Below are 27,019 nucleotides of genomic sequence, written 5' to 3'. Positions count from 1 at the left end.
TAACCTGGCTTTTTAGCATTAAGCTAATGTTACATGATTCGGCAATTGCTAATCAATAAATAGCTAGTTCTGTTTTAACGTCGGGTTAATATTGTGAAGGGGGCTAAATTGTTATGGAAAATAATAATGTAACGTTAGGTAATTACAGTACTCCCACCTTACATTCCTCAGGGACATTTGTATTAGATCTTTTAAGCAGGTGTTTTTTGTTTACATTGTTATTGCCTTCTGGTTAGCTAATGTTTGCCCTGCAGGTAATAGTCACTTTTCCACCCCTTTATATATTAGGTATAGTTGTAAGCCTAGTTGTTAAAGTGCACATCATTAATGTTAATTAAGCAATATCACATGAGAGGGAATGCTGTTTTTTAATTTGAGCACTGCTGTGATTCGGTTAAAGATAATCATAACATAACATTCTCATATAATATGTTAATTTGCTTTCTTTAAGTAAAAAAAAAAGGTCAAAGACAAAGCTATTCGGTTTCTTGTGAGTATATACACTTCACTGCCTATGTAGGGGGGCGCCACCTAAAATCTTGCCTAGGGCGCCAGATTGGTTAGGGCCAGGCCTGGTTTGGGGTCATTGTCCTGTTGGAACACCCAACTGCGCCCAAGACCCAACCTCCGGGCTGATGATTTTAGGTTGTCCTGAAGAATTTGGAGGTAATCCTCCTTTTTCATTGTCCCATTTACTCTCTGTAAAGCACCAGTTTCATTGGCAGCAAAACAGGCCCAGAGCATAATACTACCAACCACCATGCTTGACGGTAGGGTGGTGTTCCTGGGATTAAAGGCCTCACCTTCTCTCCTCCAAAAATATTGCTGGGTATTGTGGCCAGAAGGTCTTATCTTTGTCCATATCATGATTTCAGTAGACATTTTCATAAAAGAACCAAACTTCATGAATGTTTTTTTGTGACCAACAAGTATGTGCTCCAATCACTCTATCACAAAAAAATAAGAGTGGTAGAAATTATTGGAAACTCAAGACAGACATGACATTATGTTCTTTACAAGTGTATGTAAACTTTTGACCACGACTGTATACTTATATTGACAAGTGTATACTGACACAAGTATATACAGTATGATTATTTCCAAGTAACTCTACCTGGCTTGTACTGATACATACCCAGGGGCAGAGCACCAAATTTTGGGCCCCCTTTCACAAGACTGCTGAAAGGCCCCATGTACCACCCAAAGTCTAAACCTTGCCGGCCCACACACTCACACTTGGTATGTTACTAAAAAGTAATTATCGCATAAAACTAGCTTTTTACAACACATGTGAAACCTTGATTAGGTTTTTTACTTCAAAAGATGACATCATCTAGACTAGAACACATCTGGATAGCCCCCCAATAATTATTTGGTTTAATTTTTTGTTTTTTTGATTAAGTTTTTTTGTTTTTCCATGAGAAAATGCCAACAAATTAAATATAAAGTGGCGAGAAGATTAATTTACCGGTCATTGTTGACTAGAACAGGGTTTATCATCAGTGGACAATACAAATCATGGTTATATATCATTATTATGATTATAATAATATTAGTGCATCTCCTGGAGGTTAAGTCTCCCACTGTCTTTAAAACCTAGTGACTTGTCTGTTTCTAACTCTAAGTGAGGGTCTTTGAACACACCACGGTTATGTGCAATGAGAAAAGTGAAACCTGAACATAACTTTATCTTATGCTCCCACAATCAATTTTTTTGTATTTTTACCTTTCTTCTATCACTTAATCCTTATACTAAAACTTTGATGACATCATGACATCTGCATACTGGGGAGAAAATCTCCCGGTGCCACCATTCTCGCGCCTTTTCCGGCCGGCCGGACAATAATAACAGTTACACCTCAAAGTCAAGCGCGGCAATCAGAACAGAAGAAGAAGAAGCAGAAGAAGCAACATCAATGTCTCAGAAATGGCAGTAAAAAGAGGAAATACATCTATGCGTGCAAACTCCAAAATGATTGGAAAAAATAATTACAATTCATCCAGGACAGGTTTCAGGGAAAGGGGTATGCTACCTGCAAATTTTGTAGATCCGACTTCTCTTATTTAACTTTCAACACCATCCATCATTTGCACGGGTACTGCAGACACCTATTTAATTTGTTACTTTACTTTATTTTGTTACTGTGGACTAGGGTTGTCCGATACTAGTATTTTTGTACCGGTACCAAAATGTATGTCGATACTTTTCTAAATAAAGGGGACCACAAAAAATGGCATTATTAGCTTTATTTTAACAAAAAATCTTACGGTACATTAAACATATGTTTCTTATTGCAATTTTGTCCTTAAATAACATAGTGAACATACTAGACAATTTGTCTTTTATTAGTAAGTAAGCAAACAAAGGCTCCTAATTTAGTTGCTGACGTATGCAGTGACATATTGTGTCATTTATCATTCTATTATTTTGTCAAAATGATTAAGGACAAGTGGTAGTGTCATGTCTGTGTGATCATGTTTTGTTTTGGTGATGTTCGGTTTGGTTTTTGGACCATTTGTGCACTCTTGTTTGTTTTGTTTCCATGACAACCCATTAGTTTTCACCTGTCCTCATGTCACGCACCTGTCTCACGTTTTGCACTCGCGCACCTGTCACTAATCATGTCACTGTTATTTAAGCCTGTCTTTTTCTGTTGATCGTCCTGGTGACATTATCTATCTTACCCTGACATTCTGGATTAACTCTGATACCTCCATGATTATGCGTCCATGTCATAGTTCTATGATCTTTCCATGCTTGACCAAGTAAGTTTTGTTTCATGTCCTTAGTCTGTTTATGTGTTAATTTTGTTCCTAGCCAAGTTTGTACTTCCGCCCTTGTGCGCACTTTTCGTTTGTTCCTTTTGATAGTGTTAAAATAAATATGTCCTTACCTTCACGCCTTACCCGCTCCAACTTTCCTTTGCATTCCGGGAAAACAAACCATCCCAAAGTCCACGTATTGACCGGTAGAAAAGAAATCATTCATCTACTTGTTCATTTACTGTCAACATCTGCTTACTTTCTCTTTTAACGTGTTCTATCTACACTTCTGTTAAAATGTAATAATCCCTTATTCTTCTGTTCTCTGGATGCTTTACTTTAGTTTTGGATGATACCACAAATGTGGGTATCGATCTGATACCAAGTAGTTACAGGATCATACAATGGTCATATTTAAGTCCTCATGTGTCCAGGGATGTATTTCCTGAGTTTATAAACATCATATACATATTTTAAAAACTAAAAAAGATTTTGTGATGCTAAAAAATCATAGTATCGACTAGATACGCTCCTGTACTTGGTATCATTACAGTGGATGTCAGGTGTAGATCCACCTATGGCGTTTGTTTACATTGTGACGCCGGTGAGCTACGGTGTGTAGTGAAGCATGTTTAGATATACCTCGTCCTGCAGGGATGATACTTGTAAGAAACGTACTTTATTTGTCGCCATGGAGGCGAGGATTAGTGATTTAGAAGTAACTAAAACACTGCAGACTGCGGCTGGACGTTAGCCGCTAGCTAGCTAGCCATGTCATAAACACCTCTTCCTGAGGGCGTTTCAGTATTATAGCTTCACCTTTATCTTTAGTTTTTTAGACAAAATGCATCCTTTTCTGTCCACACACATTGTCTGCTTGTAAGTACTCTGTGATTGTGCGCTGCCAAACATGCTCCTATGCTCGTAAAACCAGCAATGTCACGACGTGACGACGACGCGCCGTCATGCCCGTTAATAAAAAAAGGGAGGCGGGGGACCGGTACTTTTTAGAGGCGGTATAGTACCGAATATGATTCATTAGTATCGCCGTACTATACTGGTACCGGTATACCGTACAACCCTACTGTGGACTGTTTGTCAAATTAATGAACATTGTGAAATTCAAGTATTTAATTTTACTTTTGTGTGTGTGCGTGTGTGTGTGTGTGTGTGTGTGTGTGTGTGTGTGTGTGTGTGTGTGTGTGTGTGTGTGTGTGTGTGTGTGTGTGTGTGTGTGTGTGTGTGTGTGTGTGTGACTGCCCTCACCCCACCCCTCCTTGCGGCCCTTTTAAATATCTCCCTCATTTTGAGGTCTCACGGTTGGCAAGTATGTTGAGTGTTGAGTGAAGAGCTTGAAGGAATGACCCTTTTTTCCAGGGGGTGTATGTACTAGACCAGTGGTTCTTAACCTGGGTTCGATCGAACCTTAGGGGTTCGGTGAGTCGGCCTCAGGGGTTCGGCGGAGATCAAAACACACCCGACTCATCGTGTAAATACAAACTTCTCCCTATCGGCGTATTACGGATACGGCAACAGCTGACTGGTTTGCAAGTGTGGAATTTGTTGTGAGTTTATGCACTGTGTTGGTTTTGTTGTTTGAACAAGGTGATGTTCATGCACGGTTCATTTTATGCACCAGTAAAAAAACATGGTAACACTTTAGTATGGGGAACATATTCACCATTAATTAGTTGCTTATTAACATGCAAATTAGTAACATATTGGCTCTTAACTAGTCATTATTAAGTACTTATTAACGCCTTACTCGGCATGGCCTTATTATAACCCTAACCCTCTAACCCTGACCCTAACCCTAACCAAATAACTCTAAATTAAGTCTTTATTACTTAGAATATGTTCCCCTAGTGTCCAAATAACTCTAAATTAAGTCTTTGTTACTTAGAATATGTTCCCCATACTAAAGTGTTACCAAAAGCATATAACTTTGTCTTGAATTTGAAAAAAAAAAACATTTTATTTTTCACTAAAGAAGGGTTCGGTGAATGCGCATATGAAACTGGTGGGGTTCGGTACCACCAACTAGGTTAAGAACCACTGTGCTAGACAATCTTCATTTGAGTCACGCAACGCAACCTCATTTTTGTTCAATAACATTTTTTTTATAATTTGTAGCGTTTATAATGTTTAGATAACATAATACAATCTTTGAACTTTACTGAAGCCCTGAGGCTTCAACTGCATAAGAGACAGCTTGTCACATACTTTCTTACACGAGTCCAAAACAGAATGCCTTGTGTTTGGATCCAACATTCTCCCTAATGCTGTTCCTAATCTGGGTTCTCCTGCCCGTACTGCAAAGTGGTACAGAATCTGGGTATTAATCTTGGCATTTATCTGAATTTTGCTAAACAAAGTCAGTCTGTTGTTATGCATACTTGCCAACCTTGAGACCTCCAATATCGGGAGGTGGGGCGTGGGGGGGGTTGGTCGGGGGTGGGTGGGGGGGGGGGTGTGGTTATTTACAGCTAGAATTCACCAACTCGAGTATTTCATATATATATATATATATATATATATATATATATATATATATATATATATATATGAAATACTTGACTTTCAGTGAATTCTAGCTATATATGTATATGTATATATATAAATATTTATTTTATTTACATAGAAAAAAAAAAAATACTTGAATTTCAGTGTTCCGGTGGCTAGCCATTAGATGGCAGTATTGTCCTGTTTAACTTCTCCGTTAATGATGAGTATATCATTTCGGCCGCCATGTCTGTAATTTCCTCGTTCTTCTGCTTCGTCTCCTTGTTGTGTGCGCAGTTGTGCACTCTATAAAAGCCCTAGATGTTATGACGTCTTTGGGCAGGCAAGCTGTTTATATTCTGGGAAAGCGGACGTGAGAACAGGCTGTCCCCACTCAGTCTCAGGTCCGCATTGAGCTGGAGGGGGCGTGGCCTCCAGCTCCGGCTGAATACCGGGAGTTTGTCGGGAGAAAATCTCTGCCGGGAGGTTATCGGGAGAGGCGCTGAATACCGGGATTCTCCCGCTAAAAACGGGAGGGTTGGCAAGTATGGTTATGAGAGGTTGTTTTTTTTTCAGATGTGCCGTCTGGCAAAAGTGAAGCCATTTGTTAGGAAGGGAGACCTTTAAATGGCATGCATGATCCATCCATCCATTTTCTACCGCTTATCCCTCTCGGGGTCGCGGGGGGTGCTGGATGATTTTAAATATAATGTACACGTCATTGTACATGTAAAATATCCCTATATTGATGTACAGATGTGTTATAATCAGTGTTGGGAACATTTCTTTAAATAAGTAATTAATTACATTTACGTTACTTTCCCCCAAAAAATTACTGAATTAATAACGGAATTATTATTGAACAAATGTAATGAATTACTATGGAATGTAAATAATGTGTTACTTTTGTTTTTACCTTTCATATATCTGGTGTATGCAGATGAGAGATGTTTCATGAGAGAAGAGTGCGTGCCTTTAAAAGGCGCTGCCTGTTGCCAAGTGAAGCGGGACTTCAGCTGCAGCTTGCACGAATAAAGAGCGACTTCCTGAAGTGAATGAGCTTGCTGAGATTCTAAAGCAGTCTTGTCTGCATCACGTGCCACGTAACTTTATACGTATCGGTAACGGCGTTGTAAGGTACATGAAAGTAATTAATTACCGTCGATTAATCGTTACTAGAAAAAGTAATGGCATTATTAACACAGTTGTTATGTAACGCCGTTTTCCTGAAGACTGATTATAATAGTATAAAGTCATCTTAACCCGGGTCGAAACACGCCCAAAAATGACGCCATTTCTCCAATGTACGTTATGCTGAAAGTAAAACAACATTCAAACGGTTAAAAAATAACTCCCTAAATATGATTGTAATGAATTCATCACAATTAACGCAATATTTTGACACCCTATACCAGGGGTCCAAAAACGTTTTGACCCGGGGGCCGCATTGGGTTAAAAAAATTTAGCCAGGGGCCGGCCCATACATAGATATATACACAGTATATATATATGTATATATATAGTCAAGGTTTCTGTGGTTTATCCGTTATACAGTGTTCAATATCGGGGTCGAGCGGAATATACATTAGGTCATGAAAAAACACGGAGGCTATTTCATCCCTACAAGCCGGTTTCGCAGGTTTCCCTGCTCTTCAGGGGAGTTTACCTGAAGAATTCCCCTGAAGAGCAGGGATGAAATAGCCTCTGTGTTTTTTCCTCACCTAACGTATATATATATAAATATATATATATATATATATACAATATGATTTGCCTGAGCGGCTAGGAGACCCCGGGAGTAACAAGCGGTAGGAAATAGATTGATGGATGGGCTAGAAAGGATAGTTTAAAAAAATTATAAAATTATTTTAAAAAAATTAAGATATACATATTTTTGTTTTTACTCAGGACTACCCGCGGGTCGGATTTTGGACCCTGATATCTGGCCCGCGAGTAGTTTGGGGACCCCTGGGATAGATTTAAGAAATTAAAATAAAAAAATTATATATCTTTTTTTTTTTACTCTGGACTATCCGCAGGCCAGATTTTGGACGCTGGCGGGCCATAGTTTGGGGACCCTGGGATAGATTTAAAAAATTTTAATTAAAAAAATAAAGATAATAATAATAATAATTTTTTAGTCAGGCCTAACCAAGGGCCGGATTTTGGATTTTGGACGCTGGCGGGCCGTATCTGGCCTGCGAGACGTAGTTTTGTGACCCCTAAATTAGATTTGAAAAATTATAATAAAAAAATAAATAAAAAAATAAGGTTTTTATTTTTATTTTTTTACTCGGGACTACCAGATTTTGGACGCTGGCGGGCCGTAGTTTGGGGACCCTGGGATGGATTTAAAAAAATGATCATTAAAAAACTATATAAATACATATACTTTTTTTAACTCCAGACTACCCGCGGCCCAGATTTTGGATTTTGGACGCCGGCGAGCCGTATCTGGGAATTTTGAAGAGGTTTTTTGGGCAGTCAAGTGTTCATAACTAACACATGTTGCCACACTATCACATGATGTATATAAACCATTAATGTTAACTTAGTTACCTTATTTGACCCACCCGATTTCCCTCTAAATTGTATTAAATGCTGTATTGGTCCAAGAGACTGATAGTAGTCCGCATCTCTTGAATTACTGTGAGCTGTTCCAAGGATGGAACCTTTTTTGACACACAATTCTCACAGCAGTCACAGTATTCCCTATTGATTTAAATCAAGAAGTTAGGCCCAACCAACACATTAACAGTCCCTGCCTATTAGCACAATACCTTAAGCATAAATTCTACATAAAAAAATGTTTTATCACACTGTTTAGTCTTCTAACGGTTATATTTCGACATGTGACAAATTGTCTATTAAAAAGGGTAATCTGAATAATTATCTTCACTTGTCACATCCAGTAGAAGGAGCATCATATGGTGCATATATATAGTCTGTGGAAATGAAGCTCACGTCAGCAGCAAGACTGGATGACCTCAGTGGACACCCTCGTGTGAATGCTTTGCATGTGACAGTGTGCGGTCTAGAAGGATGTGTCACCATGCGATGACATGATTATGCATTATCCCTGACGCATCCGTCAGATGATTTCTTTTACGGAATTGGAAGAAAAGTTAGAAAACGGAATGAACACTTTGCTTTTTATATGCAAATTGAAGTGCCAGTAGACCGGTCTACCCCAGGGCAGCTGTGGCAACAAATGTAGCTTACCACTACCAGGAGTGAATGGGATGGGTTCCCACTTCTCTGTGAAGCACTTTGAGTGTCTAGAAAAGCGTTATATAAATCTAATCCAGTATTATTATTATTATTATTATTATTATTATTATTATACTGGAAAAACAAGTTGTGTCTATATTGAAGCTACTGTCATATTCGATTAACGACACCAGAAGACTTCCAAAGTTTGCGGATAAATAGATTTGATCAAAATAGTAACAATCTCCCGGAGATTCCCGGGCTATTTTGAGAGATAATGAGGAAGCCAATTATGTGATAAATGGTAAATGTACTTGTAAAGTGCTTTTTTACCTTTTTTTTAAGGAACTCAAAGCGCTTTGACACTATTTCCACATTCACCCATTCACACACACATTCACACACTGATGGCGGGGGCTGCCATGCAAGGCGCTAACTAGGACCCATCAGGAGCAAGGGTGAAGTGTCTTGCTCAAGGACACAATGGGCATGACTAGGATGGTAGAAGGTGGGGATTGAACCAGGAACCTGAGGGTTCCTGGCACAGCCACTCTCCCAACTGCGGCACGCCGTCCCCAATGGTGGTGATGGTGATAGTGTGATTGAACCACAGATCCCTTCCCCATCAACAACAATGCTAATCCAGCAGACTTTGTGAGAGCCAACAATGATTATGATCCAGGACCTTATATTTTTGAGCTCGAACACAAAGACCATGAGCAGTAAGTTTTAGAAGCCGAGTGATGGATGCAGTTTCTTTGTGACACTATAGCATCAGGAGCATTGTTAGGTGCTAAACATACAAATTAACCATCTATCTATATATAGGTATAGATATATATATTTATATTTAAATATACATGCAGTAAAGGCCAAAAGTTTGGACACAGCTTCTCCTCATTCAATGCGTTTTCTTTATTTTCATGACTATTTACATTGTAGATTGTCACTGAAGGCACCACAGCTATGAATGAACACATGTGGAGTTATGTACTTAACCAAAAAAGGTGAAATAACTGAAAACATGTTTTATATTCTAGTTTCTTCAAAATAGCCACCCTTTGCTCTGAATACTGCTTTGCACGCGCTTGGCATTCTCTCGATGAGCTTCGAGCACACCTGTGAAGTGAAAACCGTTTCAGGGGACTACCTCTTGAAGCTCATCGAGAGAATGCCAAGAGTGTGCGAAAGAGTAATCTGTTAAGTACATAACTCCACAATTGTTCATTCATAGTTTTGATGCCTTCAGTGAGAATCTACAATGTAAATATTCATGACAATAAAGAAAACACATTAAATGAGAAGGTGTGTACAAACTTTTGGCCTGTATTGTATATAAATATACTTAATATATTAATTGTTTATATATTTTGTACTTGATATTGCCATGTACAATCCATATTTGACTGTTTATTTGTAATATAATCAATAAAACATATTAATAACAAAAATAACTGTGTATGGCTTTGCATGTATAGATAGCAAGTAGTCACGAGATTAATATTTAGGACACGTTCTCAAACCGAGTTGGCCATACTCTCTCTATAAACGACTCTGGTAACCATGACAGTAAACACATTACAACACTAAATGATAAAAGCCTCCAATCAGTGCCTCCCCTCCTGTTGCACCAGAACAATGGCCAGCAGCTCTCTATTCCCCATATCATAGTTTTTTTTCAGCCACTGCTCCACCTCCGGTATCCAATGCATCAACCTCGACAAAAATTGCTAAGCCGTATCAAGGTGCTTTAGAATGGGTGTTTTCGTAAACATGTGTTTAGCGAAGAAAAGGCGGCCTCTGATTCTGGGGTCCACCAGAAAGGTACCTTGGTGGATGTGAGCAGTGAACCTACTCAGTGGCCTAGTGGTTAGAGTGTCCGCCCTGAGATCGGTAGGTTCAAACCCCGGTCGAGTCATACCAAAGACTATAAAAATGGGACCCATTACCTCTCTGCTTGGCACTCAGTATCAACACTGCAAAAAGTCAGTGTTCAAAAACTAGAAAAAAAAAATACAAAAATTAGAGGTATTTTATTTGAACTAAGCAAATTTATTTGCTATTCAAGACTTTCCAAAACAAGTAAAATTAGCTAACCTCAATGAACTCAAAAATACCTTACAATAAGTATATTCTCACTAATGTCAGGTCATGACAATTATGTCTAATTTTTAGTATTTGTGTGGGACTAACTTTTCTGCTGTAACCGAATATCATTATCTTAGTTTTACTGAGATTCAAGGCTATTCACGGAAAGTTTGGACAGCCTTGCTTTAGTCACAAAGCACAACGTTAAATAAATGGTCTGAACAAGATGTTATCATAGGTCAAGATTAATTGACCATACATTTAATTAATGTGTAACCGTTCTAAGAAATTGATGATGTGCTCAAATCCATTGAGTCTTCCAGAAAGTGATTACAAATGTTTCTGTAATACATTTATCAGATGTGCCCTTTGAATTTTCCATAAAATTGCATTTGAGTCAGTCCATTGTGATTATTTAAAACAACTCACACACGAGACCAGGCAAATATTCCCCTAAGGTCATTCATGATAAGAAAAAGTTAAATTTTTTGTCACTCTGATGTACCAGTCTGTGTGTCATGTGCAGCACACACACAGTCACAGATATGACCTTTTGACCGCTATCTCATGAAACATATCTCAACAGCACACACCAGATATTTAAAGTTTTCTTGAAAAAGTGATGCAGTATTGACTTTCTCTGGTATCTAATAACATTAACTAAGGAGTAATTGTGTTAGTAATGTAAGTGCTTTTTTGGAAAAAGTAACATGTATTTTCAAAAGTTATTTTCCCAACACTTGCCACGTATGCACACGTTATGGACCAATTGTCATTTTAATGTGTTATAGCAAGGGTGTCAAACTCAAATACAGAGTGGGCCAAAATTTAAAACTGAACAAAGCCACGGGCCAATGTTGACCAAATTAACCTTTTAATAGGGACCCAAACAAGTTTTGCATTGAATATTAAACAAGCAAGGCTTATATAACTTTATAGTGACATGCAAAATCGAGTTTCAAATAATAATAATAATAATTTAAAAAAATCAATGGCATATCAAATACAATTTAAATAAAAATGTAATGCCTCTTTTCTATTTGCAGCCTTCTGAGGTAAATAGCAACATTAACTTTTTCCACAGGCTAATAAATTTGAAAATAAAATAACAATGAATAAACCAACCATTCAGGACTTTAAACTGCTCAGTTTGCAACACACTTATCTAATCTGATGTGCCCAAGTCAGATACCTGCCATCTTTTCTTGGATGCTAGTTCATTAATGTCGGGGCTCAGGCTTTGAGCGGAGGCAACCTTCATTATCGAACGAAGGTGTTCATCAGTCGTTATATCTCGCACAATTTAACCGGACACTGAGTGGGAATATCAAACAGGATCGGCATATGATCAGAGAACACAGCGTCGCAAATGTCCAAATTAAAAACACACAAACCATACGAGAGCACTAAATCGAGTGTATGCCCGCGTTCATGTGTGGAACCAGACACAGACTGTACAAAGTTAAATGCGTCAATTACATTCAAGAAGCTCCTGGAGAGCGGCTCGTCTGGGCAGCAGGTGTGAATATTAAAGGCCTACTGATATGAATTGTTTTTATTTAAACGGGGATAGCAGATCCATTCTATGTGTCATACTTGATCATTTCGTGATATTGCCATATTTTTGCTGAAAGGATTTAGTAGAGAACATCGACGATAAAGTTCACAACTTTTGGTCGCTGATAAAAAAAAGCCTTGCCTGTACCGGAAGTAGCGTGACGTCACAAGTTGAAAGGCTCCTCACATTTCCCCATTGTTTACACCAGCAGCTAGAGCGATTCGGGCAGAGAAAGCGACGATTACCCCATTAATTTGAGCCAGGATGAAAGATTCGTGGATGAGGAACGTGAGAGTGAAGGACTAGAGTGCAGTGCAGGACGCATCTTTTTTTCGCTCTGACCGTAACTTAGGTACAAGCTGGCTCATTGGATTCCACACTCTCTCCTTTTTCTGTTGTGGATCACATATTTGTATTTTAAACCACCTCAGATACTATATCCTCTTGAAAATGAGAGTCGAGAACGCGAAATGGACATTCCCAGTGACTTTTATCTCCAAGACAATACATCGGCGAAGCTCTTTAGCTACGGAGCTAACGTGATAGCATCGTGCTTAAATGCAGATAGAAACAGAAGAAATAAACCCCTGACTGGAAGGATAGACAGAAAATCAACAATACTATTAAACCATGGACCTGTAAATACACGGTTAATGCTTTCCAGCTTGGCGAAGCTTAACAATGCTGTTGCTAACGACGCCATTGAAAATAACTTAGCAACGGGACCTCACTGAGCTATGATAAAAACATTAGCTCTCCACCTGAAACAGCCAGCCCTCATCTGCTCATCAACATCCGTGCTCACGTGCATTCCAGCGATCGACGGAAGGACGAAGGACTTCACCCGATCATCCGTGCGGTCGGCGGCTAGTGTCAGCGGCTAGCGTCGGATAGCGCGTCTGCTATCCAAGTCAAAGTCCTCCTGGTTGTGTTGCTACAGCCAGCCGCTAATACACCGATCCCACCTACAACTTTCTTCTTTGCAGTCTTCATTGTTCATTAAACAAATTGCAAAAGATTCACCAACACAGATGTCCAGAATACTGTGGATTTTTGAGATGAAAACAGAGCTTTTTTGTATTGGATTCAATGGTGTCCAAATACTTCCGTTTAACTATTGACGTCACGCGCATACGTCATCATACATAGACGTTTTCAACCGGAAGTTTAGCGGGAAAATTTTAATTGCACTTTATAAGTTAACCCGGCCGTATTGGCATGTGTTGCAATGTTAAGATTTCATCATTGATATATAAACTATCAGACTGCGTGGTCGGTAGTAGTGGGTTTCAGTAGGCCTTTAAAATCACCAACAATAAGGACACGGTCATTTTTAGGCAGGATTTCAGCCAGAAATTCAGTGATAAAGTTTTTATGGTACTTGGGTGGTTGATAGACGACGGCACACAAGACGACATCAGAAAGACTCAGTTCAAACATGCACAGTTCGAAGGTTGAAAAGGAGGATTGTAGGCGGATCTGACGACATTTAAAGTCATTTTTAAAAACGACTGCTAATCCTCCTCCTTTTCGACCGGACGACCGCAGAGAATTAAAGTAGGAGCACTCCGGTGGCGAACATTCATTAAGAGGGGCGGACTCACCGGTTCTCAGCCATGTCTCCGTCACACAGAGGAAGTCCAGTCCGCGGGAAGTGAAGAAATCCTTCAGGATAAACGTTTCGTTTGTCAAAGATCCTGCGTTAACAAGACCGAACCTGGCGCAGCTGATCCGAGTGGGGTCCGACACAGAGCCCGCAGGTGGCGGGTATTCACCCCGCGCTTCCGGGGGCGGGTACAGCAGGAGCAATGGTGGCGAGCCTCTCCCTTCAAACCGACGACAGGAACAAGCCAGGAGCCGATGGGAGCGTGGGTGCAGGAAGAGACCAGGTACCGCACCATATAAGATGTCCAGTATCCGCCTCTTAAGCAAATGTTTCTGAGAGTTCAACTTCAGTGTGAGAGGCCACAGAGAGGCCAAGATCATAAAGATAATCTTTTCACTGAATTTAATGATAAGAACAACAAAAAGGATCTGCCCTCTAAATCCACTATGTTTTACAACTCAGTCTATCTGAGGCTGACGCAACAACACAAATAAATAATGCATGACTGATAAGCTGGTGCCGATGTAATGATCAAGGTGTGAGCGTACTCTTCTCGGACTTGGACAATTTTAACAATGGATGCTGATTAGGGTTTTCCTAGAAGTACACCAGTCGCCCCTCCTCCACGGTGGTCATGTGATGGAGGTTAAACACATGCCCACAGGTGAAGGAGGCCAACTTGGATCTCCTCATCTTTCAGGGAGCAGAGTGCAAGATAAGTACCAAAGACAGGAGAAGGAAGTCAGAACAGTTTTCTCAACCTAAGCTGTTGTTCACACAGTTTTTGGAGGGGGTTGTGCTTCCAATAAAGGGTCATTTTAAGACAAAAAGGTTAACACCCTGGACATGTGGGACAAAGATAATACTGAGAAATGTTCCGATCAGGACCCACGCAGACATTTATCTCATTCCATCGAAGAGATTCTGAGGAAGCCCACTTGTGTCAGAGAAGAAGCAAGAGCTCATCACAATCGGTCTTTTGTTAAGGAGAACACCAGGTTATCTAACCACAATTCATGCACAGGTACGTTTTTATAATTATCCATAGTGAAATATGCTTCGAAATAACTCATTTGTTCAAGGTACACTTCAAAATACAGTTAATTTGACTGTACATTTTATTGTATGATCTTGAGTAAAAAACTTCATTGACAGAAATCCTCTCTTGTGTTGAGTGTGAGCAAGAAATGTTATGAACGTATATTTAGTTGTACAGTATGACCCAGTTTACTGTAAAAATGACAGTGACTACTGCTCAATGTTCATGTTTCATCTTTGTGAAAATTACGACTGTATGCTTGGGGAAATGTTGACTTTTTCAACTTTTTTCTAACATTATGATGTTTTTATTGTTTGTTATGAGATTCTAACTGTAACCTCAGATTTGTTTTTATACTTTTGATATTACAACCATATTCTCATAAACAAAGACTTTATGTCAATTATATTATTAATGTTATTGTAATTAGGAGACTATATTTTCTTAACATTATGACTTAATTATTGTAACAGTAAAATGTATTGTTATTACATTACAACTGTATTTTTTATTTTTTTTTAACTTTGGTCAGGGTTCCACCCAATAGTTTTATTCATCAAAAAATGACTCTTTTTTTTTTTCTTCTTCTTCTTTTTCTCGGAACATCATTTTTCTTTTCTAAAATAGCAACATTAATTCTTCTACTGCTCCAAGTTTATTCCTGTAACAGTACGTTTTTTTTTCTAATATCATAACTTAATTATATCTTAATTCTACAATTACTGTTTCATGTAAAAGTACGACATATTTCTTTTAACATTGCAACTTTTTCTATGGATGTTACAACTTTTTGGGGGAAATCGCTACAAGTTTATTCCCTTAACTATAAAATGTTGTACTTCATTCGTACTATACTTGAACTTTTTTCTCGTAAACTACGACTTTATTTCTTTCAACAGTGGGATGTAATTCTTGAGAAAGTACAACTTTTTTCCAAAACATTCTAATTGTGTTTCTTCCTTACACATAGACTATTTTCCTTCTACTTTTACTTGTTTCTGTAACTGTACAATTGTTTGTACTTGTCATATTACAACTTTATTCTTGTGAACTATGACTAAGATTTCATGTAACAGTACAATGTAATTCTTGTAATTGTATGACTTTTTCTCAGAATATTACACATATTTTCACCTACCACTACATGTTTTTTTTTCCATAACTGTTTTTTTTTTTTAATTTGGAATACAACAACTGTATTCTTGTAAACTATAATGTTATGTAGAATGAGGTCATTCTTGTTAAATGTGACCCCAAAAGGCAGGCAGTGTGCAAGTAAAGAGTACCTAAAGTACAAAACCCAAAATGCACAGAAAAGCACAGGCAAAGCTGCATCTAACTAAGGCTAAGCCGGCGGTCGGCAACCCGTGACTCTAGAGCCGCATTCGGCTCTTTAGTGCCGGCCTCGTGGCTCTCTGGCGCTTTTTAAAAAATGTATGAAAAATGGAAAAAGATGAGGGAAAAAATACATTTTTTGTTTTAATATGGTTTCTGTAGGAGGACAAACATGACACAAACCTGAATAATTGGTAGAAATCGCACTGTTTATATTAAACACGCTTCAGTGATTGGAGACTATTTGGCAAGCGCTGATTTGTCCTACTAATTTTGGCGGTCCTTGAACTCATCGTAGTTTGTTTACGTGTACAACTTTCTAAGACATGTTTTATGCCACTCCTTTTTTGTCCCATTTGGTCCACCAAACTTTTAATGTCGTGCATGAAAGCACAAAGGTGAGCTTTGTTGATGTTATTGACCTGTGTGTAGTGCTAATAAGGTATATTTGGTCACTGCATTACTGTAAGTTAATCGATTACCATGAATTGATTTACGTGGACCCCGACTTCAACAAGTTGAAAAACGTATTCGGGTGTTACCATTTAGTGGTCAATTGTACGGAATATGTACTGAACTGTGCAATCTACTAATACAAGTTTCAATCAATCAATCAATCAATGCTAACATGCTATTTAGGCTAGCCGTATGTACAAATTGCATCATTATGCCTCGTGTGTAGGTGTGTATTTGACATACTTGCCAACTCTCCCGTTTTTAGCAGGAGAATCCCGGTATTCAGCGCCTCTCCCGACAACCTCCCGGCAGAGATTTTCTCCCAACAAACTCCCGGTATTCAGCCGGAGCTGGAGGCCACGCCCCCTCCAGCTCAATGCGGACCGGAGTGGGGACAGCCGTTCTCACGTCCGCTTTCCCAGCAGCTTGCCTGCCCAATGACGTCATAACATCTACGGCTTTTAGAGAGTAGAGTGCACAACAAGGAGAGAGAGTTCTTGGTTTCTTATGTGGGTTTATTGTTAGGCAGTTTCATTAACATCCTCCCAGCGCGGTAACAACACACAACAATAGCAGTCACGTTTAGTCTACCGTAAAGCAGTTTGTCTGCCGTAAACAGCAATGTTGTGACACTCTTAAACAGGACAATACTGCCACCTACTGGATAGCCTGCAGAACACTGAAATTCAAGTATGTCTTTTATTTATATGTATAATAAAAAAATTAAAAATATATATATATATATATATATTTAGCTAGAATTCACTGAAAATCAAGTATTTCATACATATATATATATATATATATATTATATATATATGAAATACTTGATTTGGTGAATTCTAGCTGTAAATATACTCTCCTCTTAACCACGCCCTTAGCCACGCCCAACCACGCCCCCCGCCCCAAACACGCCCCCTCCCCCCGCCCCCCACCCCACCACCTCCCGATATTGGAGGTCTCAAGGTTGGCAAGTATGGTATTTGAGCTCATTTAATTCCCTTTAAGTCCTCTTAATTAAATTTATATTTGCATGTCTCATGTGACACATTATCTGTAGCTGCATTTCTGATAGTTATTTAACTTGGACACACACATGTATACCTTTGGCATTTCTAAGCCAGTAATTTCCAGGAGTTAACTCACCCTCTGAGAAGCCTCCATTTTACTAATGATTTCGAATGTTGCAAAAATGTGTAGAATAAATATTACATTTCAACATTTCTGCCAACAAAGATTTGCGATAGCCAATGACACATAGTCATTTTGATAGTTGGCTAATATAGACACTTACATAGTGTGTAGTCTTCATTATAACACTTAATCTAACATATACAGAACAGGAAGTCAGAACAAAGTAAGAGCACAAACCAGGAAATAAGAACTAAACATAATAAAACTATATCAAAACCATAACAATACATCACGGGCCATAACATCCATCCATCCATTCATGTTCTACTGCTTGTACCTTTCGGGGTCGCGGGGGGTGCTGGAGCCCATCTCAGCTGCATTCGGGTGAAAGGCGGTGTACACCCTGGACAAGTCGCCACTTCATCGCAGGGCCAACACAGATAGACAGACAACATTCACACTCACATTCACACACTAGGGCCAATGTAGTGTTGCGAATCAACCTATCCCCAGGTGCATGTTTTTGGAGGTGGGAGAACATGCAAACTCCACACAGAAAGATTCCAAGCCCGGGATTGAACTCAGGACTACCGTATTTTTCGGACTATAAATCGCTCCGGAGTATAAGTCGCACCGGCCGAAAATGCATAATAAAGAAAGAAAAAAACATATATAAGTCGCACTGGAGTATAAGTCGCATTTTTGGGGGAAATTTATTTGATAAAACCCAACACCAAGAATAGACATTTGAAAGGCAATTTAAAATAAATAAAGAATAGTGAACAACAGGCTGAATAAGTGTACGTTATATGACGCATAAATAACCAACTGAGAACGTGCCTGGTATGTTAACGTAACTTATTATGGTAAGAGTCATTCAAATAACTATAACATATAGAACATGCTATACGTTTACCAAACAATCTGTCACTCCTAATCGCTAAATCCCATGAAATCTTATACGTCTAGTCTCTTACGTGAATGAGCTAAATAATATTATTTGATATTTTACGGTAATGTGTTAATAATTTCACACATAAGTCGCTCCTGAGTATAAGTCGCACCCCCGGCCAAACTATGAAAAAAACTGCGACTTATAGTCCGAAAAATACGGTACTCAGGACCTTCGTATTGTGAGGCACATGCACTAACCCCTGTGCCATAACATATTATTGTAATATCACAACTTTTTTTTTCTTGCATCGCAACTGTTTTGTTTCTACCGTGAAAAGTTATTTCTCATAACAGTACAATATTTTAGGATAGGATATACTTTTATTTATCCCACAATAGGGAAATTACGTTTTTGCAGTTGAGGTTTTCACAAACCCCGTTTCCATATGAGTTGGGAAATTGTGTTAGATGTAAATATAAACGGAATACAATGATTTGCAAATCATTTTCAACCCATATTCAGTTGAATGCACTACAAAGACAAGATATTTGATGTTCAAACTCATAAACTTTATTTTTTTTTTGCAAATAATAATTAACTTAGAATTTCATGGCTGCAACACGTGCCAAAGTAGTTGGGAAAGGGCATGTTCACCACTGTGTTACACGGCCTTTCCTTTTAACAACACTCAGTAAACGTTTGGGAACTGAGGAGACACATTTTTTAAGCTTCTCAGGTGGAATTCTTTCCCATTCTTGCTTGATGTACAGCTTAAGTTGTTCAACAGTCCGGGGGTCTCCGTTGTGGTATTTTAGGCTTCATAATGCACCACACATTTTCAATGGGAGACAGGTCTGGACTACAGGCAGGCCAGTCTAGTACCCGCACTCTTTTACTATGAAGCCACGTTGATGTAACACAGCGTTTCTCAAAGTGTGGGGCGCGCCCCACTGGTGGGGAATAGAGACATGACAGGTGGGGCGCGAGGAACGGGAGGAAATTTCACTTTACATTTTTTTTTTTTTTTTAAATTATATTCTTAGATTTATTTTTTTACTATGCTTTCATTTTCTATACACACTGTAAATCACTTTGTGATTCTGTCTGTGAAATCCGCTATATAAATAAATGTAAATTACTTATTTTTCCTGTAGGCTTTAAATTTCTAGGTAGGAGCGAAAGTTTGACAGACATAGCAACAGTAACTAATGGGGGCTGGCCTAAGAGTCACTGTGCGAGGATTTGCTGTTTTGCAAATACATAAAAAATAGAGCTACTGCTGATGAGCTGTTCGAGATAATGGACAGTTTCCTCAAAGAACACAACCTTAAATGGGAAAACTGTGTGGGCTTTTGCTCTGATGGCGCACAGACCATGGCAGGGACAAGAAACGGGCTGCAGGCTCTAATAAAGAGGGTTGCGCCAAATGCGCATTGGACACACTGTGTGTCATTCACCGGGAGGCACTCGCGTCAAGGCAGCTCAGCCCCGAACTCAATGAGGTTTTAAGAGTGGCAGTGTCAAGTCTGCAACCCCCATTTGAAAAGCTGTGCAGTGCAAAACAGGCTCATTGCAGCCACTAATGCTGGAGTACTGTAAAACTCATGTTCACTTTCCTGTCTTGACAAAATGCATAGCTCCTCCTTTTTTTTTTGCAAAGATTGCAAAGTGGCACTTTTATTTTATGTATTATTGAACTTGATGCAAGTTATTTGATTTATTATTGAACTTGATGCAAGTTATAACACTTTTATTTGATTTATTATTGAACTTGATGCAAGTTATAACACTTTTATTTGATTTATTATTGAACTTGATGCAAGTTATAACACTTTTATTTGATTTATTATTGAACTTGATGCAAGTTATAACACTTTTATTTGATTTATTATTGAACTTGATGCAAGTTATAACACTTTTATTTGATTTATTATTGAACTTGATGCAAGTTATAACACTTTTGTTTTATTTATTATTCAACTTGATGCAAGTTATTTGATTTATTATTGAACTTGATGCAAGTTATACCACAGCTGCACAGTTATTTTATTTATTATTGAACTTGATGCAAGTTATACCACAGCTGCACAGTTATTTTATTTATTATTGAACTTGATGCAAGTTATACCACAGCTGCACAGTTATTTCATTTATTATTGAACTTGATGTTATTTTATGTTATTGAGTTTGAATGTATACAACTTGATGTTACTTGATGTTCAATAAATTTGAAAATGTTAAGCTTGGCATTAGCATTCTGTTGGGGCGATGGGGGCAGGTGGGGCTTGAAAACTCCCCCTTGTCCAAAGTGGGGGATGACAAAAAAAGTTTGAGAACCACTGATGTAACACGTGGCTTAGCATTGTCTTGCTGAGATAAGCAGGGGCGTCCATGGTAACGTTGCTTGGATGGCAGCATATGTTGCTCCAAAACCTGTATGCACCTTTCAGCATTAATGGTGCCTTCACAGATGTGTAAGTTACCCATGTATTGGGCACTAATACACCCCCATACCATGGGGGTGTATTCCGTTTATATTTACCTCTAACACAATTTCCCAACTTATATGGAAACGGGGTTTGTACATACAGTAACAGAAGTAAAGCGTAATGAAAAATAAAATAATAGTAATAAATACTACATGTTGCTCACTGACATGTATAGATAGAAGATAGACTACAACAAAAAAGACTAACAATGACATTAACTGTAACATTACAACTTAATTCTTTTAAACTACCATTTTTCGAAACAGAATCATAGTTTTTTTTTTAACTTTTTCTATGCATAACGTGATTTTTTTTTTCACTTAATGACTTTTACATTTACATTTTACCATTCCTTTTTGTCTGTAAGATGCTTGTAGAAGTTACAGTCTCCCATCTCTTTGTTTACAGATGTGAGAAAAAAGAGACAAACCAGGGTGACTTTTACACCGCTCCAGGTGCAGGAGCTGGAGAATGTCTTCCAGCAGACTCACTACCCGGATGTTAACACCAGAGAGCAGTTGGCTTCATGTCTGCACCTGACTTTGGGATGTATACAGGTGTGCAAGCTTGCTGTGTTTGTCACAAGCAGCAGGTTTTTTGATTGTTGGATTGACATTCTGACCTAGTTTTGTTCCATTAAAATGCATATTAAAATATCTGAGCATATAATACATCATACAACACCTTTTTTGATAAGATACTTAAAGGCCTACTGAAACCCACTACTACCGACCACACAGTCTGATAGTTTATATATCAATGATGAAATTTTAACATTGCAACACATGCCAATACGGCCGGGTTAACTTATAAAGTGCAATTTTAAATTTCCCGCCACACTTCCGGTTGAAAACGTCTAATAATAATAATAATAATACCTGGGATTTATATAGCGCTTTTCTAAGTACCCAAAGTCGCTTTACATGTTAAAAACCCATCATTCATTTACACCTGGTAGTGGTAAGCTACTTTCGTAGCCACAGCTGCCTTCCAGTCAGGGATTTATTTATTTTGTTTCTATATGCAGTTAAGCACGATGCTATCACGTTAGCTCCGTAGCTAAAGTGTTTCGTCGATGTATTGTCGTGGAGATAAAAGTCACTGTGAATGTCCATTTCGCGTTCTCGACTCTCATTTTCAAGAGGATATAGCATCCGAGGTGGTTTAAAATAAAAATCCGTGATCCACAATAGAAAAAGGAGAGTGTGTGGAATCCAATGAGCCAGCTTGTACCTAAGGTACGGTCAGAGCAAAAAAAGATATATCTTGCACTGCATTCTAGTCCTTCACTCTAACGTTCCTCATCCACGAATCTTTCATCCTCGCTCAAATTAATGGGGTAATCGTCGCTTTCTCGGTCCGAATCGCTCTAGCTGCATTGAAAACAATAGGAAAATGTGAGGAGCCTTTCAACTGACTATGTCACGCTACTTCCGGTAGGGGAAAGACTTTTTTTTATCAGATACCAAAAGTTGCGATCTTTATTGTCGTTGTTCTCTACTAAATCCTTTCAGCAAAACTATGGCAATATCGCGAAATGGACAAGTATGACACATAGAATGGATCCACTATCCCTGTTTAAATAAAAAAAATTAATTTCAGTAGGCCTTTAAGACCTAATATATTTAAGTCACCACCAAAACCAACCATTGATTAAGCATTAATTGTTTTTACTGTTAGACTTGTGTAAAAGACATAATTACATTTAAGGAGTAATGTGTTATGTGTGAGGGTGTCTGAAGGGTTGAAGGGAGGTGCTGGTCACTTGTGAGTGTGTTACATGTGTAGAATAATAATTTAAAGGATGTGCAAAGGAGTGTTTTTTAATAACTACACAAAACCCAGCCTGGATCTTTGCACAGCGTGTGATACAAATTCCAAGAATTCACTTCTACCTGTCTGCGACCAAAATGAAAGTTTGGTCGCAACAATAAGCCATTGGCCTGCTTCAAATAAAAATGCAGATTATGTGAAATTTAAGAAAAAATATATTCCCTTTTTGTGTATTCCTTCTACAGATCTGGTTTCAGAACCGTCGAGCTAAATGGAGGAAAAGTGAAACCCTAAAAGATATTCAGCAAGCACACTTCCCTGTGAATCCCCAGATCTTTTATGAGGTATCTCTTCATTTCGTACATTCCATAAATTGTAAAAATGTTTGTGATATAAAGCAACATGAACACAGTTGCAGGGTTCAAATTCAACGAACGACTGCCCTTGTCACTTGCCGTAATACCCTAAAAAATTGACCAGCTTCGGCGGCCAGAACGTGCCGTGACCGCCCTTAACTTTTTACTTGTTAATGGACAATTGTAACGTAAATGTTTCGTCGAGTAAATTAATAAAATTGCCCCGACATGACTTTTTTTTCTTACATTTTCAAATGTTTAAGACATCGCATAATTAACGTTAATCGGTATAAACAACATGGGTGCAGTCATTCTGTGAATTTACGTCAGGCAGCTCTCAAAATGCAGAGTAAGGAACGAATCAAAAAAAGAAAACATGAACAATTACAGGCTGTTGGGGAAAAATTTAGCAAGCGGCATAACTTCTTTAGGTAGGTTAATTTCATAGTTTAAAAGGAGTGCTAAATTAGTCGATCGTTTGCCCTCAAAACTCAGCAGTTCTCGACCTGTCAATGCTGTTTATGTGCTGTATCGTGAATGTTTATTTTGATTCGTGGCTGTCAACGACCACGTGTGTAACTTTTTTGTAAACGATGAACATAAGTTGCTGATGTAAACAATAATGGAATGAAAATTGCATGGCGTTTTATATATTCGTTTATACACAACTTTACTACAAGTTGGATCATACACTATATGATAGTCTATATAAATGTATTGACATTTCATTATTTGTATATCTATATACACTACCGTTCAAAAGTTTGGGGTCACATTGAAATGTCCTTATTTTTGAAGGAAAAGCACTGTACTTTTCAATTAAGATAACTTTAAACTAGTCTTAACTTTAAAGAAATATACTCCATACATTGCTAATGTGGTAAATGACTATTCTAGCTGCAAATGTCTGGTTTTTGGTGCAATATCTACATACCGGTAGGTGTATAGAGGCCCATTTCCAGCAACTATCACTCCAGTGTTCTAATGGTACAATGTGTTTGCTCATTGGCTCAGAAGGCTAATTGATGATTAGAAAACCCTTGTGCAATCATGTTCACACATCTGAAAACAGTTTAGCTCGTTACAGAAGCTACAAAACTGACCTTCCTTTGAGCAGATTGAGTTTCTGGAGCATCACATTTGTGGGGTCAATTAAACGCTCAAAATGGCCAGAAAAAGAGAACTTTCATCTGAAACTCGACAGTCTATTCTTGTTCTTAGAAATGAAGGCTATTCCACAAAATTGTTTGGGTGACCCCAAACTTTTGAACGGTAGTATATATATATATATATATATATATATATATATATATATATATATATATATATATATATATATATATATATATATATATATATACATATACACACAAACACACACAAGTATATGATATAAAAACTCCTTTAAGGCAACACTTGCCTTGACCTTAAAAAGTAAAACTTTGAGGCCTGCAGTCATATCAAAAATCCCAAAGAAGATGGTTTTATTTGACACTGTCTTGGCAGTCCTGTATGTGTTGTGGATGTATTATGCGGTGGAGAGGTGCCTCCAACATAAGGTAATCATCTTTTTAGAAAGTTCACTCTGTAATGCACTTGACACTGAAATCGTTGCTATCAATTCTATAACAAGTAAAATACAGGGGTCGGTATTGACGACACTTTTTACTTGAAATTTTTCAGTCTCATTTAAGGATTTTGTGAAAAATCAAAGTATATGAATAAAATTATTCAACATAACATCTTCAAAAACTTAAACCAATTTCCAGGTTAAGTTTATTGAGTCAATGTGTGTTACATTTAAGCATGACTGCCTTGTATGTGTGATTTTCAATACACATAAAAAAGTATAAATAATTCACTTGGTTGTGTATTTTTATAAATTTAACAAAGTAACATTGAAAATGTTTTAAAACTGTAAACGTTGGTCACATTTCAGCTTTATCAGCGTATTCCTTTTCAAAAAGAGTTATGTTTTTTGTGTTTTGTGCAAAATCTGCAACAATTTTGCTTATATTGTAACTTATTTAAAGGGGGAAAAAGACTGAATACATCATCTATCCAGAAAAACTATTTTAAAAAAAACCTTGAACCGTGAAACATTTCACACTGTTAACTACTGTACTTTAGTTTGAGCATTTTTTTTGTGAAACAACCATTACTAATTTATTAATATTTAGTTATCATCATTTGTCTGTTTAATGTAAACACATTCAATTTACAATACAGTTTTCCATCACTCTGGTAGATGCACAGATAATATTCAAAAATGACAACAAAAAATGGAGATGATGCTGCTTGTATTTAGTGGCTGCAGTGAGCCTTTTTTGCACAGCACATCCTTTCAAATGTGTGTTTCAAACTTGATATTGCTTCTCTTAACTGTTGCTCAATGTTAAGCTGGAATATGTACTTAATTTTTATTGCAGCAATAGTAGAAAAAAAAACATCCCAGAGAAATAGAATGTTAGTAGAACGGCATAAAACAAAAACCTGTCTTTCTTAATTTCCGACTGCAGTTATGGAGTTTTTAAGGGCTATGTATGCTTTATAGTATTTCATAGTCCTTTCAATTCTGATCATCGTCACTTTTCCTTCATGAGGATTCCTTGTTTTTATTTTATTTTTTTTCTGTGTACTTACTATTTCTACTGGGTAGAACAGGCTGTCTGTTGACTAGATTGAGCACTGCTGCCACCGAGCTGCAGGTTTTTGTATCGTTCTTACATAAATACAAGTATTCATGCTACTATAGACACAAATAATGAAAATCTCCCTTGCTGCTCACAACAACTCTGACCTGACCCACCATTTGAGAGACACTGCAATTATCCATTCCAAACGGTCCGACAAAGACTGAATCATACAGAAGAAGCCGTACGAAATAATGCAGATTACCATGAATTGATTTATGCGGACCCCAAATTAAACAATTTGAAAAACTTATTCGGGTGTTACCATTCAGTGGTCAATTGTACGGAGTATGTACTGTACTGTGCAATCTACTAATAAAAGTTTCAATCAATCAATCAATCCGATTATTCAACTTAGACACCCAAAAATATTACCACAAAAACATTTTTATAGATAATGAATATACTGTAGTGAAATACATATAATAACAAACTAACCACCTTCTTTATCAAAGTGCTTGCACTTGCAACTTTCTTTGGCCCCATGGTGGCCGAATTTGCAGTAGTACTGAATAAAAAAAAGTACAGAAACATGTGGGGTAATTGTGTAAGTTAGCAAAGAACTAGAGTGTGAAGATGTCATAAAAGGGTGACGAGCCAAAGAGCAGGCTCACAGAAGTATGTTGTGAATACATTTGGACTCATGCAGTTTATTACTACAATACTATTGACTCTCATTCAAATCATTTGGTGTTTTGCCCCCAATCCCTCCTGTGGTGCAGTTCTACGGCACTGCAAATTGCAACCACAATATTAAACACACTGTTCAATTATTCCCGCAATTAAAAGAGTGTGCTCTTTTCTATGTTCCCATCAGAAGCCACAGATGGGTGCAGTGTGCTGGCTGCCATGTTGCTCACATGAGTCACTGCAATCAAGATTGTTCCTTACAGCTAAGTTCCCACCCATACATATGACACATTACAGAAGTCTGTATTTTGACCTTCTGGACACAGACATCCAGATAGAGACCACTACTGCACATGATGACACAATTAGGTTGTGACAGTAACATCACAATGGACTAATAATACATTGTTGTTTATATGTATATATCCAACCTATTGTAGTACAATTCAAATACAACAAATTGTATTCATGATGTGTGCATTCTGGTTCCAA

The 27,019-nt window shown here is 37.9% G+C and overlaps 1 protein-coding gene across 1 annotated transcript; it reads left to right on the top strand.

Moving 5' to 3' along the window:
• The first annotated feature begins 13,929 nt into the window (after positions 1-13,929).
• LOC133641450 (retinal homeobox protein Rax) lies at positions 13,930-26,903 on the top strand. The gene is made up of 5 exons (XM_062035183.1): positions 13,930-14,010; positions 14,613-14,751; positions 21,484-21,632; positions 23,094-23,192; positions 26,715-26,903. Exons 1-5 carry the CDS (start codon positions 13,930-13,932, stop codon positions 26,901-26,903), a joined length of 657 nt encoding a protein of 218 aa, XP_061891167.1.
• The last annotated feature ends 116 nt before the right edge of the window (positions 26,904-27,019 follow it).

Source organism: Entelurus aequoreus, linkage group LG24, assembly GCF_033978785.1.
Source record: "Entelurus aequoreus isolate RoL-2023_Sb linkage group LG24, RoL_Eaeq_v1.1, whole genome shotgun sequence".
NCBI lineage: Eukaryota > Metazoa > Chordata > Actinopteri > Syngnathiformes > Syngnathidae > Entelurus > Entelurus aequoreus.
Note: the sequence above shows the minus strand (reverse complement) of the source record. Positions and strands in the feature narration are given on the sequence as shown.

Coding starts and splice junctions, on each gene's coding strand:
- LOC133641450 (XM_062035183.1), top strand. CDS start 13,930: ATGGTGGCGAGCCTCTCCCTTCAAACCGACGACAGGAACAAGCCAGGA. Junction 14,011..14,612: donor TGGGTGCAGGAAGAGACCAG/GTACCGCACCAT, acceptor TGTTCCGATCAG/GACCCACGCAGACATTTATC. Junction 23,193..26,714: donor ATCCCCAGATCTTTTATGAG/GTATCTCTTCAT, acceptor TGTTCCCATCAG/AAGCCACAGATGGGTGCAGT.